Genomic DNA, 14,689 nt, shown 5'->3' on the forward strand with positions numbered 1-14,689 from the left:
AAAGAGTTTGACTAAAATTGTAATCTTACAAAGTGTATTGAAGGGTTAGAGATCCATTGGAAGAATATATTGGATATTAATTAACCATTTTTGAATTTTCATGCACAGGGCATCAATAGCTTCCGAATAAGGGTTCCAACAGGAGAAAATGTTCTCAAAAGTTTTTGTCGGAATAAGTATTTGGGGAATTTGTGTATGGGTTTTCTTCTTAATCTGTGGGATTCAAATAGGTTGTTAATCGAATCCATAGATTTTATCAGTTCTAAAGCAAGTCTGTTGACAATTGTTTTTTGTCACTCCTACAAACATTCCAGTCACAACTGGAAAATGCGGTCATTAAGACTGAATAATTTGCAACAAATTCGGTTTACACAACTTTTTTGCCCAATTCACAATTGATGTCGTAGTGTTGTAGCATTGTATGTCATAAATATTTTTCAAACTAATTTTTCGAAACAAAAACAAATCATTAATAAAAAATTTACGACATACAACGATACAACGCTACGACACCAATTGTGAATTGGGCAATTAAAATGTTTATTTTAGGGCACTGCTAGACGTTCTATATATTGTGATATATGGATCGCGATCCATTGTAATGGATCACGCAAAATTAGGTTATTCTATGATTTGGATCGCGATCCATCAATACTTCATGCTACACGTTCAATAAATATCGAGATACTGATCGCGGTCAATAAATATTGAGACGTTCAATATATATTGTGATATTTGGATCGCGATCCATTGAAATGGATCACACAAAATGAGGTTATTCTGCGATTTGGATCGCGATCCATCAATACCGTATGCTACACGTTTAATAAATATCGCGATAGTGTAGCAGTGCCCTTAGAATGTAATTTTTTTTCGTGTTTTAAGGGTATTGCTACACGTTGGATCGCGATCCAAATATCACAATATATATTGAACGTGTAGCAATGCCCTTCTGGATTTCACAATATTAGGCTATTCTGCAGTCCATCAATACTACATGCTATGCGTTCAATAAATATCGCTATACTGGATCGCGGACAATATATATTGAACGTAGCAGTCCCCTAACATTGAAATTTTAAGTTCTTAAAGAAAGGATATTCGTATCTAGAGAACATAATCTATTAACATACATACATCATTGAGTTTAACGTGCATTAAAATCTAGACTATTCGCAGAAGTCAATTCTGATATGGTCACAAGATATTAATTAAGCTTGTCTCTCATGTTTTACCTCATTTCCCAAATCTCTGACAGGCTTGGCCTGTAGGTGAATGAATACGAATGAGAGATGTTGTTATTATCTGCAAAATAATATATAGGGATGGAAGTTTGTCATAGAAGATCGTTTAAAAAATAAAATCGAAGAATTATACTGTAAAAACGCTTTCTGTCGGACTCTACCGTTATCAACATTTTGTGTTGAGTGTAAAATAGAGTAACCTAAGGGGGTTTTGTGTTTTGTTCGACAAAAAGAAAACAGTTTTTCTTTCATTTTCAATAGTTCTTCAAACTAAATTTAATTTTTTTTTTGGTAATTTTGTTTGTATCGTTAAACATTTTGGCAGTATGGAAGGCACGTATGTTACACTCCAGAGTGTTGAATCGTGTTCACAACGTGATTACTGCCTCATGTTGTGTGCTACATTACAGTTTTCCAAATCAAAAACAGTAAAATAGAAAAAAAGTCGAACCAAAAATGTAGTGTTAGTGGTTAGAGGCATTATGCAATTGCAGTCGTAGTTAAAATTGTAAAATTCCAAAAGTTTTTCTGCTGTAGTTGTAGGTTCATAAAGATCCATTTATGCATACAACAAAACGAAAGCAAGCCAAATAGAAAGAAACACAAATCTGTAGCTGCTTGCTTTCCTTTTAGTGTAGTCGAAGGGGGAGAAAGCTTAAGGCGATCTTTTGAACCTTTATGGTGTTTAAGTTGGAGTTGGAGGTATTTTTATTAAAGCGCTTGCTTGGTTGGTTGGTTGCATCCATGCCATGTCATGCCATGCCTACATACATACATAGATACATACACGTAAATACATATAAAGTTGGTTTTCGACAACAACGTCTTGGTCGTCGTCGTAGTCGTCATCATCGTCATCATATCATGATTATAATTTGTGGATGCAATTGGGTATAAAGACACAAGTAACAGTAACAACAAATGCAACATCATCAGCCACCAACAACAACAGCCATAACGAAATGTTAAATAAATAATCGTGGTGTTTAAGTGACTTTAGTGGTCACAAAGTTTAGTGACACATAGAAATTTAAATAAAATCACTAGACTCACAATAAGTCATGATGCCAATACTAAAATGCAACAAAATGTGTTGTCAGCTAAATAAATGAAAATAAATAAATTTAAGCACTATTTTTTATTGGTTCATTTTCAATTTGTTTGCCTTTTATATGAAATTGCAAAAATTCAATTTATCTAATGTTCGATATTCAATACAAAATACTTACTTCATTTTCCTCATAGTGTTTTTACGTGTAGAGAGATGTGAAACCGTATTTGTGATGACATTTGACTTATTAGTTTTAGTTATTTTGTGTTTTTCTTCATCATCTTCGTTTATTTGCAAAATATTTTAAAATTCATTCCATATCGTACCACCTACACATTGTGTCTATTTAAGGCTGCAGTCATTTTTGTTTTCTTGTTGCCATAAAACTGCTGCAAAAATTCCTTCCAAATCGATTTTTGCTGTTAAAGTTGTTAATTTTTGTAAATTATCAACTACCAACTAAATCTAACAAATTGTTCACTTAACGAGACAAGAAAAACAACATTAAATTCATAGATATTTTTTGTAGATTATTTGCTATTTACTTTAACACCACATTAAATTAAACTTGAATTTAGTCGAAGCACTAATTTTTATGATTAGTTTAAGTCAACTTCATGACATTGGATCAACCTTGTAAAGAAAAACAATGGGCGAGGAAAACCCTTTTAGAAATAAATGTTTTAAGGTACTTGACTCCTGTCATAATCGGAGCATGCTTCGAGAGTTTATATTCAAAACATGTCAAATCGAATTTTATACAGTCGTTTTGACTTACCTGCACAACCAACTTTGCACGATATTTTGTGCAGGTAAGTTAAAAATGTGCACTTCTTTGCAAAATGCTCTTAAGTAAACTTAAATGCACTTACCAGCATCAATGATCAATCAGTCATCAAGTTAACCTTCATGTATTTTTAACTTACCTGCACAAAATATCGTGCAAAGTTGGTTGTGCAGGTAAGACAAAATTACGTATAATGAGTTTTTGATGCCAAATAGATCACTATGATCTAATTTTTTACTTATTAGTTAAACGTAGCATAACACGCTTATATGTTAAACCTTAAATAAAATTTGATTGTGTTTTTAATTAATTAATTATGAACTGTCAATTTTATTCACATTGCCATACTTTTTTGTCAATAAATATGACAATACTTAAAATTTAAAAAAAGCAATTGCGTCCATATTTTTATACCCTTCACCTTCGTGAGAAGGGTATACATATACAAGTTTGTCATTCCGTTTGTAATTTCTAAATTTTTCATTTCCGACCCTATAAAGTATATATATTCTGGATCCTTATAGGTAGCGGGGTCGATTAAGCCATGTCCGTCTGTCTGTCTGTTGAAATCAACTTTCCGAAGCCCCCAAATAACTTACATACACTTAGATTCATACATCAATATCTCCGGAATTCTTCCGACTCGGTTGCTATCAACCCAATTATGAGAGTTTATGGGAGTTTTCTCCATTTTTCCTATGTAAATTCAATGGGAAAAAACTCCCGGGGAATTTTTTATTCATAATTGGGCTGTATTTAAAATCGAGAAATGGATGAGATATAAGGAAAAAACCAGGACAACCTCGATTTTTTACCTATTTTGTTACCTATATCTGGATTACTAAGTCATTAATAGAGACCTTTGACGTATATAAGACCATATAAGTTGGACCTACAATGGGTCAAAATCGGAAAAAATATTTTTTAACCCCAATTTTTTTTATTTTGAAGTATAATTTGGTGAAGGGGGTATATAGTTCTCTTACTTGTTTTATGTAAAACAAAAATTTAAAAGAAATTAAATAAAGTGAATATTAACAAGTAAGAGAGCTATATTCGACTGTGCCGAATCTTATATACCCTTCACCAAATTATACTTAAAAATAAAAATTTTAAATATTTTTAGGTAAACTAAATTTAAATTTTTTTCCAGCTGTTTTTTCGAAATTGTTTTTTAAATTTTTTTTTTAATTTAAAAAAAAAAATTTTTTTTAGTTTTAAAATTTTTTTTTTTTAATATTTTGTGAAAAAAAATTCGGGTTAAAAATATTTTTTCCGATTTTTACCCATTGTAGGTCCAACTTACTATGGTCTTATATACGTCGTTGCACATGTCTTTGAAATATCTATCATTAGATATCCATATTGTCTATATTAATGATTTAGTAATCCAGACATGGGTCAAAAATAGGTCAAAAATCGAGGTTGTCCTGGTTTTTTCCTTATATCTCAGCCATTTTTGGACCGATTTTCTCGATTTTAAATAGCAACCGAGCCGGAAGAATTTCGGAGATATTGATGTATCATTTGTGTATGTAAGTTACAGACACACAGACGGACATGGCTATATCGACTCCGCTATCTATAACGATTCAGAATATATATACTTTGTGGGGTCGCAAATGAAAAATGTAGAAATTACAAACCGAATGACAAACTTATATATACCCTTGCCACTCATGGTGAAGGGTATACAAATAATAACGATCAAAACTAAATTGATGTGCTGAATTGTTCATTTTATTTTTTCAGCTGTTTGTGTTTTGACAGTTCTAACTTAGGTTTAACTGACCAATAATGCTCAGTTAAACCTAGATTATAAACTAAATCAACAATAAGTGAAAAAACTAAATTTTAGTTTAAGCAAGGTTTAAACAAAGAATATTAATTTTATCCGCTTTTTACATAATTTTTTGTTAATCAATGCTATTCCTGTTCTCACTTTCACCATTTTGACGTATTTTTGGAAGCTAATTACAACAATATTATGTAATTTCCTCAGCATTTCTAATTATAAATGTTTAATTATGTACATATATAACTTTAGAAACTTTATTTAATAAGCATTAAGAGATTTATGGATTCGCAAACGCAATGCACGTTTCTCGAATAGGGTCAATTGTAGCATTGTATTTGATAAAAATATTTTACAGCATTTTTCAAATATGTAATGCAATTATGACATGCTTAACACGAATCTATTAAAAAAATCGATTTTAAAGCTTAAATTTTATTAAGTTTTCAATGTCAAATTAAATTTAATCACTTAATCATTCTCTATATTAATCATTTCTATCATTCCATTCGAATTAATTGAAAAGCTTATTTCCTTAGTACTTCAAACGTATTGTGTTCATACCTTTGAGAACTCATTCTTTATAGAATTAATCACTTATTGAATCATTCAAGTTTTCTCTAATTCAAATCCATTACAAAATAGCTTAATAAAATATACTACTTAATACATTTTTAGAGTCCAACCGAAACCGGTTTTTTTAGAACGAAACCTTATGTCCGAAACTTTTTCAAAGAACTACAATTTTCATAATTAAAAAAAAAACATTTATTGAATTTAAAGTTAATAAAAAAAACATTTCAATCCATTATTTTTTTTAAAAAACTCCAGTATTTATAACACCCACCACTGTTTTAATACTATTATAATTTAAAATACTTGTACATATTATATTTATTTTCTATTTTAGTGGCACACCACGCACTCATACAGCTGCTCCAGGCTCTGGTAAAGTCGTTTACACTTTTGGTAATCCAACGTTAATCAGCAAGACTCAATGGTCGCTTTGCACAAAACCAAAAATATATGTTAAGCAGTTGCTGCAACATAATGGAGAATGTCTGGGCATGAGCTCGAATGGCAGATATATGTTTGATAGTCTACGTGAAAAAGCAGAAATTGCGGGGGATCGTGTCTTTAATATTGGCAGAAGTTTGTGCCAGAAAGTGTTTGGAGAAGATGCTGAAGATTATGCCTTAGCACAAGTGGATGTGCACTCACAGGTGGGTTTTATTTACAATTTACATACAATGTTAGAGCTTTTTAATACATTACATATTATTTAAATGTATGAAATCTTTTCAAACTATAAATATTACATACTATAATTATTAATTTGTTTTGTTTTTTTTTCACTTAAGGATACGATAAAAACTATAGGTACCATTTTTAGCGACTACGATGGTCCTTTGGATCCCTCATCCACTCTGCTTGTGGGCTCCGATGAAATGTCATGTCGCACAGTGCGCCTAAATTTTTCTAAAACCAAATCAGTGGGTGTTTTTCCCGGACAAGTTGTTATGGTCTCTGGCATGAATCCGAAAGGAGATATTTTCATGGTTGAAGAATTGTTTACAGAACAAGATCTTAAGCCACCAACACCACCATCTATTGCCGAACAATTATGTTTTGTTATTGCTGCCGGACCTTACACCCAAGATGATGATTTAGTCTATGATCCTCTGCAAGATTTGGTGGTTTATCTAAAAGATCATAAACCGAATGTGTTAATTCTGTGCGGACCATTTATGGAAGCAGAACATAAACTTATTAGCGATAATGTAACATTAGCGGAAACATTTGAAATTTTCTTTGAGAAGATGATTACAGGCATTGTTGAAGCTGTTGGTGGTGATACTACAATTTTAGTTGTTGCATCTCATCGTGACGCTAATACAGACTGTGTGTATCCAACAATGCCAATAAGTCTTAAGAAAATATTTCCAAATGTTCGCATGTTACCAGATCCTTCATTAATTGATTTAAATGGCTTGACCATTGGTATGACATCTACAGATATCTTGGATCACATATTTTACAATGAGTTGCAGATGTAAGTTTACAATTAAGATTTTGCCACAAACATTCTTTAACATAACATAGATGTCATGTTTGTGACAAAATGGCTCATGTGCCCTGTCATAAGCATAACAACTAGCTAGAATATAAAACAGACATTTTGGTTGCATGCTTTTGTTATGTGTCAAGCGTATTGGCTAATTGCGTGATCGCTATAAGACATTTTTTTTAATATTACATATTTGCATAACTTATTCTTATTTAATTTTAGAAATGCTGGTGACAAAGTAAAACGTGCGGTTAATTATTTATTAAATCAAAAATCGTTTTATCCCTTGAGTCCGCCCAAAGAAGATGAAATGTGTTACGACAGCTATCTGGCTAACAAATTTACTAACATTGACCAGATTCCAAATATATTAATTTTGCCAAGTTCACAAAAATGCTTTTTAAGGGTAAGTCTATATAACACATTTTCTATACTAATGGATCAGTTTTGTAGAGCTGTTGTTATTTTGCAACTGAAGTGATAATTATTATCCAAAAGTGAAAATTATTTCATATCGATATGTACAGAGTTTTCCTTTGCTTGATTTCGAAAACAAAGTGATTTGCGTTTATCAAACCGTAAACGATTTGAAAAAGCTCGTTTTCCAGAACATCGGCGTATATATGTATATACAGACATGTTCTGCAAATCACTTTTTATAAAAGTGGTTTGAAGTGATATTATATGGAAAATGACTAATTTTTAAAATTTTGTTTTTGTTTTCCACGTAAATATCACTTTGTTGACGTGATATACAAAATTAGGGCCTTAGTTTTTTTGTGATTTTTTATTTCTGATTTAGTTGTTGGAGAATACCAAGCTACTTGCCAGAGTAATAAATATAATTCATTCGACGAAAAATATAATTAATTTATAATATATTTACTAATTTAATCGTTTTTAAAACGATTAGTAATTTGAAATCACGTGAATTTCAGAACAGGCCTGATAGCCTACACCACCATAGTGGGAACGCCTAACACCACCCTTAAAGTATATTGATCGACTCATAATAACTTTCGATTTAACGATGTCCGTCTGGATGGCTGTCCATTAGGGTGGAGCGATAATGTATGCCATTTTTGTTTTCAACGGTTTTCAAACGTACTTACCTGTTTTGAGGTTCCCCAACACTATTGAAAATCAGAAAACGTACCTATTTTTCATATTGCCATCAAACAACCTTGTACTTTATAAACTTTAGTTTATGTGGAATATAAATATTTTTCTGTATTGTTAGGTCAATATAATTATACCCAATAATTAAAAAAACTACATTTTTACATGAAAAATTAAATTCATATTTCATATGCTTTAGAACCCACATATGCCGAAGTGGGTATTTTTATACCCAATCCACAAAATCGTACTTGTAGCTAGGAAAGTGGGTCTAATCACTTGGTTATTTTTTTACTGATAGAGGACATCCAAGACTACTAGACACAAGAAGGGCATTGGGGACTAATACTCCCCCCGTTTTCTAGAGCCATTTATTTTTTATTATTATGATGATGTTGGGGCACCTCTATATATACCATCCACCATATGAAATTTTTTGTGTATATTTGGGAGTTAAAAGAGCAACTTTTAATAGGTATTCCAAAGCGATTGCGAAAAAAACAAAATTCGCTCCACCCACTGTCCATGTACAACTTGTGGGAAAAGTTTAGGTCTTACATGCGTTTTTTCGTCCCAAGGACGAAGCCTATTGAAATTAGTTGAAATCGGTATATTATTTCTCCTAGCCCCCACCCAAATTTTCTACCGAAATAAGGAAAAGTATTGGTTATAGCTCCTATATCAAACCCACTTCTGAAAATCACTTCAACGAGCACAAATCTCTTAAAAATATTGTTATCCACATAAAATTCAACAGAAATAAGTTTCATGCTGAAATACCGTACAAAGCCAACTTCCGAAAACCACTCAGGAAAAATACTATTAAAATGAACAAAATAAAATTGTTTTGTTGCAATACAATCTGCTCTAATTTGATCTCTATATCTTAACTATTAAATAATCTAAAGGTAATAACTTATTTTTAATAATCACAGGTTGTTAATGGCTGTCTAGCCATTAATCCAGGACGTTTGGCCGACTGCAGTGGTGGAACCTTTGCACGCTTTATTATAGATCCCCCAACACCAAAAGGAGAACAAAACATTTATAACTTTGTAGGTTGCCAAGTACGTAAAGTTTAGTTTACAAATATTAATGTATACCAAAACTAAAAAAGAAAACTAAACGGACTTAGTATTTTAACTATAAGAACAAAGCATTTTTCAAAGTTTTTAAATACATTCAAAGTTTTTAAATACATTCAAAATTTCTGTTAAAAAAAATTATAAATTATTATTTTTCTCAAAACTTTTACAAACAAAATGTGTGTGTTTCACATTGCATTATAGTGGATTATAGTTTATAGTTTATACTTTTACTTCAATTACCAAAGGCACAAGGGAAATATTTCTTATCGTTTTCTACAATTTCTTCTAAGATGTCATCAATATCGGTTTCAGGAAAACGTTCAACCCAAGACTTGATATAACCTTCATGTGATGCCTCATAAGTAAGAAGTTGGACTTTATCGTTCTCTACTTTGGTATTTGCTTGTACCAAAATGACACGGGGCTTTTTGTGGGCTAAGCATATATCACGCCATTTTGCCCATGGATGGGGTCCAGTTTCATTGACTTCTGAATAATGCTCATACATTTTGGAAGCACTTGAAATATCGGCCGCCGACTTGTATACTTGCAATTTTTTTAGGAAGTTTTCCATTGCCTTTTTACCAACAGTCTCAATTTTACTGCGATCTACGGTAAGACGTAAATTTTTACCTTCCTCACATTCCTCGATAGTAACGAAGCCTTCTCCAGCTTCTAATAATACTTTCATAATTACAAAACGGGCTCTGGAATGTGCCTGCATCCATTGTTTAGATTGTGGATTGTACATTTCCAACGCTACGCCCATACCATTCCATATCAATGACAACCAGTTAATGTAGATTATATTATCCTGTTCAGCAGGATCTTTAAAGCCAAAGATTTCCAATATATCACGTTGTAATGATAGATAAAGGCCTACAGCTTCGGCACGACATTCTTCATATGAAGAACCAATTGCACCAAACTTTGTGTCATAAGTTTCTCCAGGCAAATACCAAGTGGTAATGGGCTCCCCATTAATAAGATTCTTTGTGGTATCTTTGTCAAAATTAAATTTACCGTTTTCATCGATGCGGAATAGTTTGCCACTGCCGTGACCAAGAAGTTCATGGAGACCAACTTGTACCTCGAATGATTTTACTTTGTATTCCTTCATTAGTGTTTGATCCTCATCGGACAAAAATGGTATGGGGTCCTTACGGTTGATATTCGCTAAAACATTACCAAGCGAAACGTTTTTAAAGCCTTCATCTTGACGGATTTCATCATCTAAAAATTAATAAATAATTATCGAGTAAAAGAAATAAAAAGAAAAAACATTTCATCAGCTTACAGTTTGGAATATTTATACCAGCCGGCACTCCACTACCAGCAAAAGTCAACACATCTAAAGAAGTAAAGTCAGGTTTTAAATAAGAATCTTTTTCATATTCTTTAGTCCAAGGTAAATATTCTAGCAATTTCTCAGCTTTAGCAACCAGTTCCGCAAACTTAGCCGAACTTTCCTTATTAACCATGGCAACAAAACCTTCGAACTCAGCACGTCCACCAGCAGGATCCCGATAAGTTTCAATAAAGCCAATATAAGTTTCAATTACTGGGCCCTTGTCTTTAATCCAATGTCTGGACCCGTCTTTGTGATCAGCTAAAGTACCTTCTTCAAAAGATTTTATATAACTCTCAATCATATTTAATTGATTTTCATTGGCGGCAAACTTCTTAGCATCTTCCAGATTTTTATCAACACGAGCCAATAGTTTACTGTAATCGCCACGAGTTACACGAAACTTGTTATCCTTGTATGTTTCTATAGGTAACGTAATGCCATCTTCGTGTTCAGTATGCACAGAAGCGAGTTTTATGTCGTATATGACTTCGCCGTTTTCCTCAACTTTAAAAGTACGACACATATAGGGCTCCATACGTTTCGATGTCAGCCAATCATTAACAATATCTGCATCTTCCTTGGTGCAATTATCTGACCAATACGTAGTAATGCCGTTTGGCGCAAAACCCAAAACTTCATTACGTGGATTTAAAGCATAAATAAGAGAAATAACTTTGTTCAATACTTTAGGAACTTGACAATCCTTGCTAAATGCCGTTGATAGTTTAACAATCTCTTCAAATTTTTCTTGGCTCAAATTTGGTAGAATTTTGCTATCGCCCATGCCCTTGTAATTTCCAGCATTGGCAAATACACCGCAGGCATAAACTAAAAATGCCTGTAAGAAATAAAAAATTAGTAAATACAATTTCTTTAGAAATTTTATTTCAAATTTTTAATTACAATTTGTAATTTTCTTTCCATTTTAATACAAGAAATTAATGATTCATTTAAAGAAAATCGAATTAATCAAAATGTAGTTAAGTTTTTCTTTAAAAATATGAATAAATATTTAACTAATGGGTGGATTATGGATGGCAACCGACTTCAGTTGCGTTGTCAGATGCCTAAATGGTATTACAGATAGCAACTGGCAGCTTGATTTTATTTCAATTAAAATAAAATGTAACTTACCGTAAATTCCTCTTCTGTTAAGCCATTCGATAAACATTTTTTCTTAAAATCCTCCAAAGGTTCCGCAACAAAAATACGATGGGCTGGATTGTATTAAAGAAATAAGACCACCATCCCATGATGCTTTGCTATAGTAATGGGCATAATGTTTTTCTTTTTCCGTAAGATTCTCAAATGCATTTTTACATTCTAAATCAGCAATGGGTTGAGTGTTGGGTAAAACAAAATGAGCAGCGTTAGCAGATGCCATAGTGCGTACAATGATAGCTTGACTATAAGCAAAAACAAAATATCAGTATTATTTAATTAATTAATGTGAAACAAATAATATACCTTAAACTTTGTCGATTAAATATTAATAAACTATTTAACTTTTTTATCTGTTGAGATTTGTTTGAGGTCCTAATGTAGGCCATATTAGAATTTAATTGCCTTAATTGGCAATTTTGTAAGCGATAGACCATTTTCAATGGTGCTTTGAACATATTTTTGCTTAAACTTAACATTTTAATTTTTGTTTCTGGGACTTAATTTCTTAGATATTTACTGATTGCGTCTGCAAGAAAATGTTGACCATTACATGTTATATTATTTTTAAAGTAGAATTTGGAAAACACAAGAAAATATTACTTACATTTGTACTATTTAGGGTTTTTGTACTTATTTTTTAAATAATTTAATGCCAAAAATAAATAAAACTGAAATAAGGAAATAAAATTTAAAAACAATTTTAATTTATAAAATGAAAAACAAAAACATGCAGTTTTTAAAAGCCAACATAAAAATGCAATGGAATGTGTAATATATAAGCAACATATTTGAGTTGTCACAGTATTTGTTCAGGTGTATTGCTGGAAGTCACCCCTTTTGATATACGTTCTTAAATGTAGATTACTTATAAAGTACTCATATATCTTTATGAGTGGAATTTTCTTTGTTTACTTTATTGTATAGAAAATGATTAGATATTTTATCTACGTATCAAACTTTTATTTTTCCGAATTATCTTCATTTATATCACAACCAATTGTTTAAATTAACATTTTAAAGGTTATGTGAGGGAAGAAAAGGATTTTACAAAATTGCCACGAATCATTGACGCATCTGCTCAATTATTAGGCATAAACACAACATACATTTACAAAAACTCAAACATATTTGCTTACCTTTTGATAAATGGAAATAAAACTTTGTCTAAGTTGAATTATGCAGAAAATCGTATATTTATCTCTAATTTTGCGAGTAATTGCCGGTAAATATAAAATGCAATGACTTACAAAAATTTACTGTCAGCCAAAGTAAATTAATAAAGTAGCGACAGTACTACAACAAATACAACATTTACAAAAACCACAAGCAATTTTGTTTTTGGTTTAAGGTCTGAGCTGTCAAAGTTGCCTGTTGTTGGTTTTGCTTTTGGGCTTGTTGTATTTTTCGCCACAACAACCACAAGTGAATTGACAGTTCAGACCAAAGTAAAAAAAATTGTCAGCTGTTCTACTGAGTCTACTTTATTAATTTACTTTGCTGTCAGCTGTTTTCTTGGTGACATGAATAGAGAATAGTGTTGGAAAGTAACATGAATACATAAGTACAGTGGGTAAAACTGGCATATGATTTTGAAAGAAAATAGGTCATATTTATAAACAAGAAAAATAAAATGAACGGCATTTTACTTTAAATAAATCGTTGAAATCATATTTTAAATTGGGTTTAAGTTTAATATTAGCAGAAAAAGGGAACAAATAAAGATCCCCGCAATTCCATGAAGGATTAGAAAATGTTAGGCTGTAGGTCAGATGACTTGTTCGGCTTCATTAAGGGATTGTAGTAGCTTTATGGACGATAATTTATGTTAGAGATGTTATGTTTATTATTCTATATGTTCATTCCTAGGGAATTACCTGGAAATTTAATTTCTATTAATTAGTTATTTCTCTTCTATATCTATCATTTTTTCCTATACTTACCTCATTCCTTCTTAAACGGAATCGCCATGGTCTTCCAGTGGAAGTGTACTACCCTTCAAAAATACTCTAAAATCCTGGCAACTGTTTATATTTACATAATATTTATTCAGTTAGTTTTCACATTTTCTGTATTGCCAGCCTTCTGCCTAGTGTGAAAAGGGTCAAAATATTTGTGATAATTAATGAAATTAATATTTATTTATTCAAATTAGTGAAATTCCTTTTTGGTAACAGATTTATCGTTATAACAATTATAAATAGTTGGGTTACGGGGTATTTTCCTGCGCGCGAACAGTCAAGTTGAGTCGAAAGTTCCTCATTTTGACACACAACAATTATAAAGAACTTAAATTTTTCAAATTATTTAATTTTCAATTATCGTTTTTTCATTAACATTAACCAGGCACCTTGTTTATATTTAATGGATTTTTTTGGCAAACAGCTGATTTTTTATAAAACTAATTTTCAAAAAATCGATTTTTTAAATAATTTTTATATGTGGGGGATTTCATGTCAAGTGAACCAACTTTTGAAATCGATGTCTTCCGATCGGGATGAAATTTGCACCAAGGTTAGCTCTATTGGATAGTAACTCAGACACAATTTTTCAACAACATCGGTCGAGAACTCTCTGAGTTATAGGGGGTAAAATTTTGACAATTTGGTCAAACAGTGGTTTTTTCTTATCCATGTAACTTATTACCTATTGTTCTTAGCAAAATGTGTTCCAAATAGTATAGATAGCTATTTCTTCGATCTTTCGAAAAAAAATATTTAAAAAAAAAAATAAAAAATTTTTAATATTTTTTTTCCGAAATCAAAAACTTTTTTGACTTTTTTTTAAAATACGCTATTTTTTTTTATTTTTTTTTTTTTCTTAAAATAAAGTTTAGATATTTTCCTTGAACACCTACTTGGTCGCTTAGTGGGATGCGAGTGGGATATCTATCAAAATAAATATTTTGTAACTCAAAACATAAAATTTTTGACTTTTTTTGCAAAATCAAAAACTTTGTTGACTTTTTTTTTCAAAATGGACCCTTTTTTAATCTTTTTTTTTAGGTCAAACAAAAGCTTAGATA

General features: G+C 31.3%; 2 protein-coding genes across 2 annotated transcripts in view; one reads left to right on the forward strand and one right to left on the reverse strand.

The window, feature by feature from the left end:
• The window catches only part of DNApol-alpha73 (DNA polymerase alpha subunit B), a 239,171-nt gene extending 229,910 nt beyond the window's left edge, over window positions 1-9,261 (forward strand). The window contains exons 4-7 of the mRNA XM_065516097.1: window positions 5,788-6,100; window positions 6,239-6,930; window positions 7,168-7,351; window positions 9,000-9,261. Of these exons, the coding sequence (XP_065372169.1) occupies window positions 5,788-6,100; window positions 6,239-6,930; window positions 7,168-7,351; window positions 9,000-9,146 (1,336 nt within the window). The 3' untranslated portion in view covers window positions 9,147-9,261. The remainder of the gene's footprint in view (window positions 1-5,787; window positions 6,101-6,238; window positions 6,931-7,167; window positions 7,352-8,999) is intronic.
• Window positions 9,262-9,271: 10 nt separating this feature from the next.
• Window positions 9,272-12,171, reverse strand: DppIII (dipeptidyl peptidase 3). Its single transcript, XM_065516096.1, is given in 5 exon segments — window positions 9,272-10,385; window positions 10,450-11,341; window positions 11,638-11,719; window positions 11,721-11,909; window positions 11,971-12,171. Coding segments are annotated over 5 exon segments (2,337 nt in total). The 5' UTR covers window positions 12,144-12,171; the 3' UTR covers window positions 9,272-9,384.
• Window positions 12,172-14,689: the final 2,518 nt, after the last annotated feature.

The sequence above is a fragment of the Calliphora vicina genome, chromosome 1 (assembly GCF_958450345.1).
Source record: "Calliphora vicina chromosome 1, idCalVici1.1, whole genome shotgun sequence".
Lineage (NCBI taxonomy): Eukaryota > Metazoa > Arthropoda > Insecta > Diptera > Calliphoridae > Calliphora > Calliphora vicina.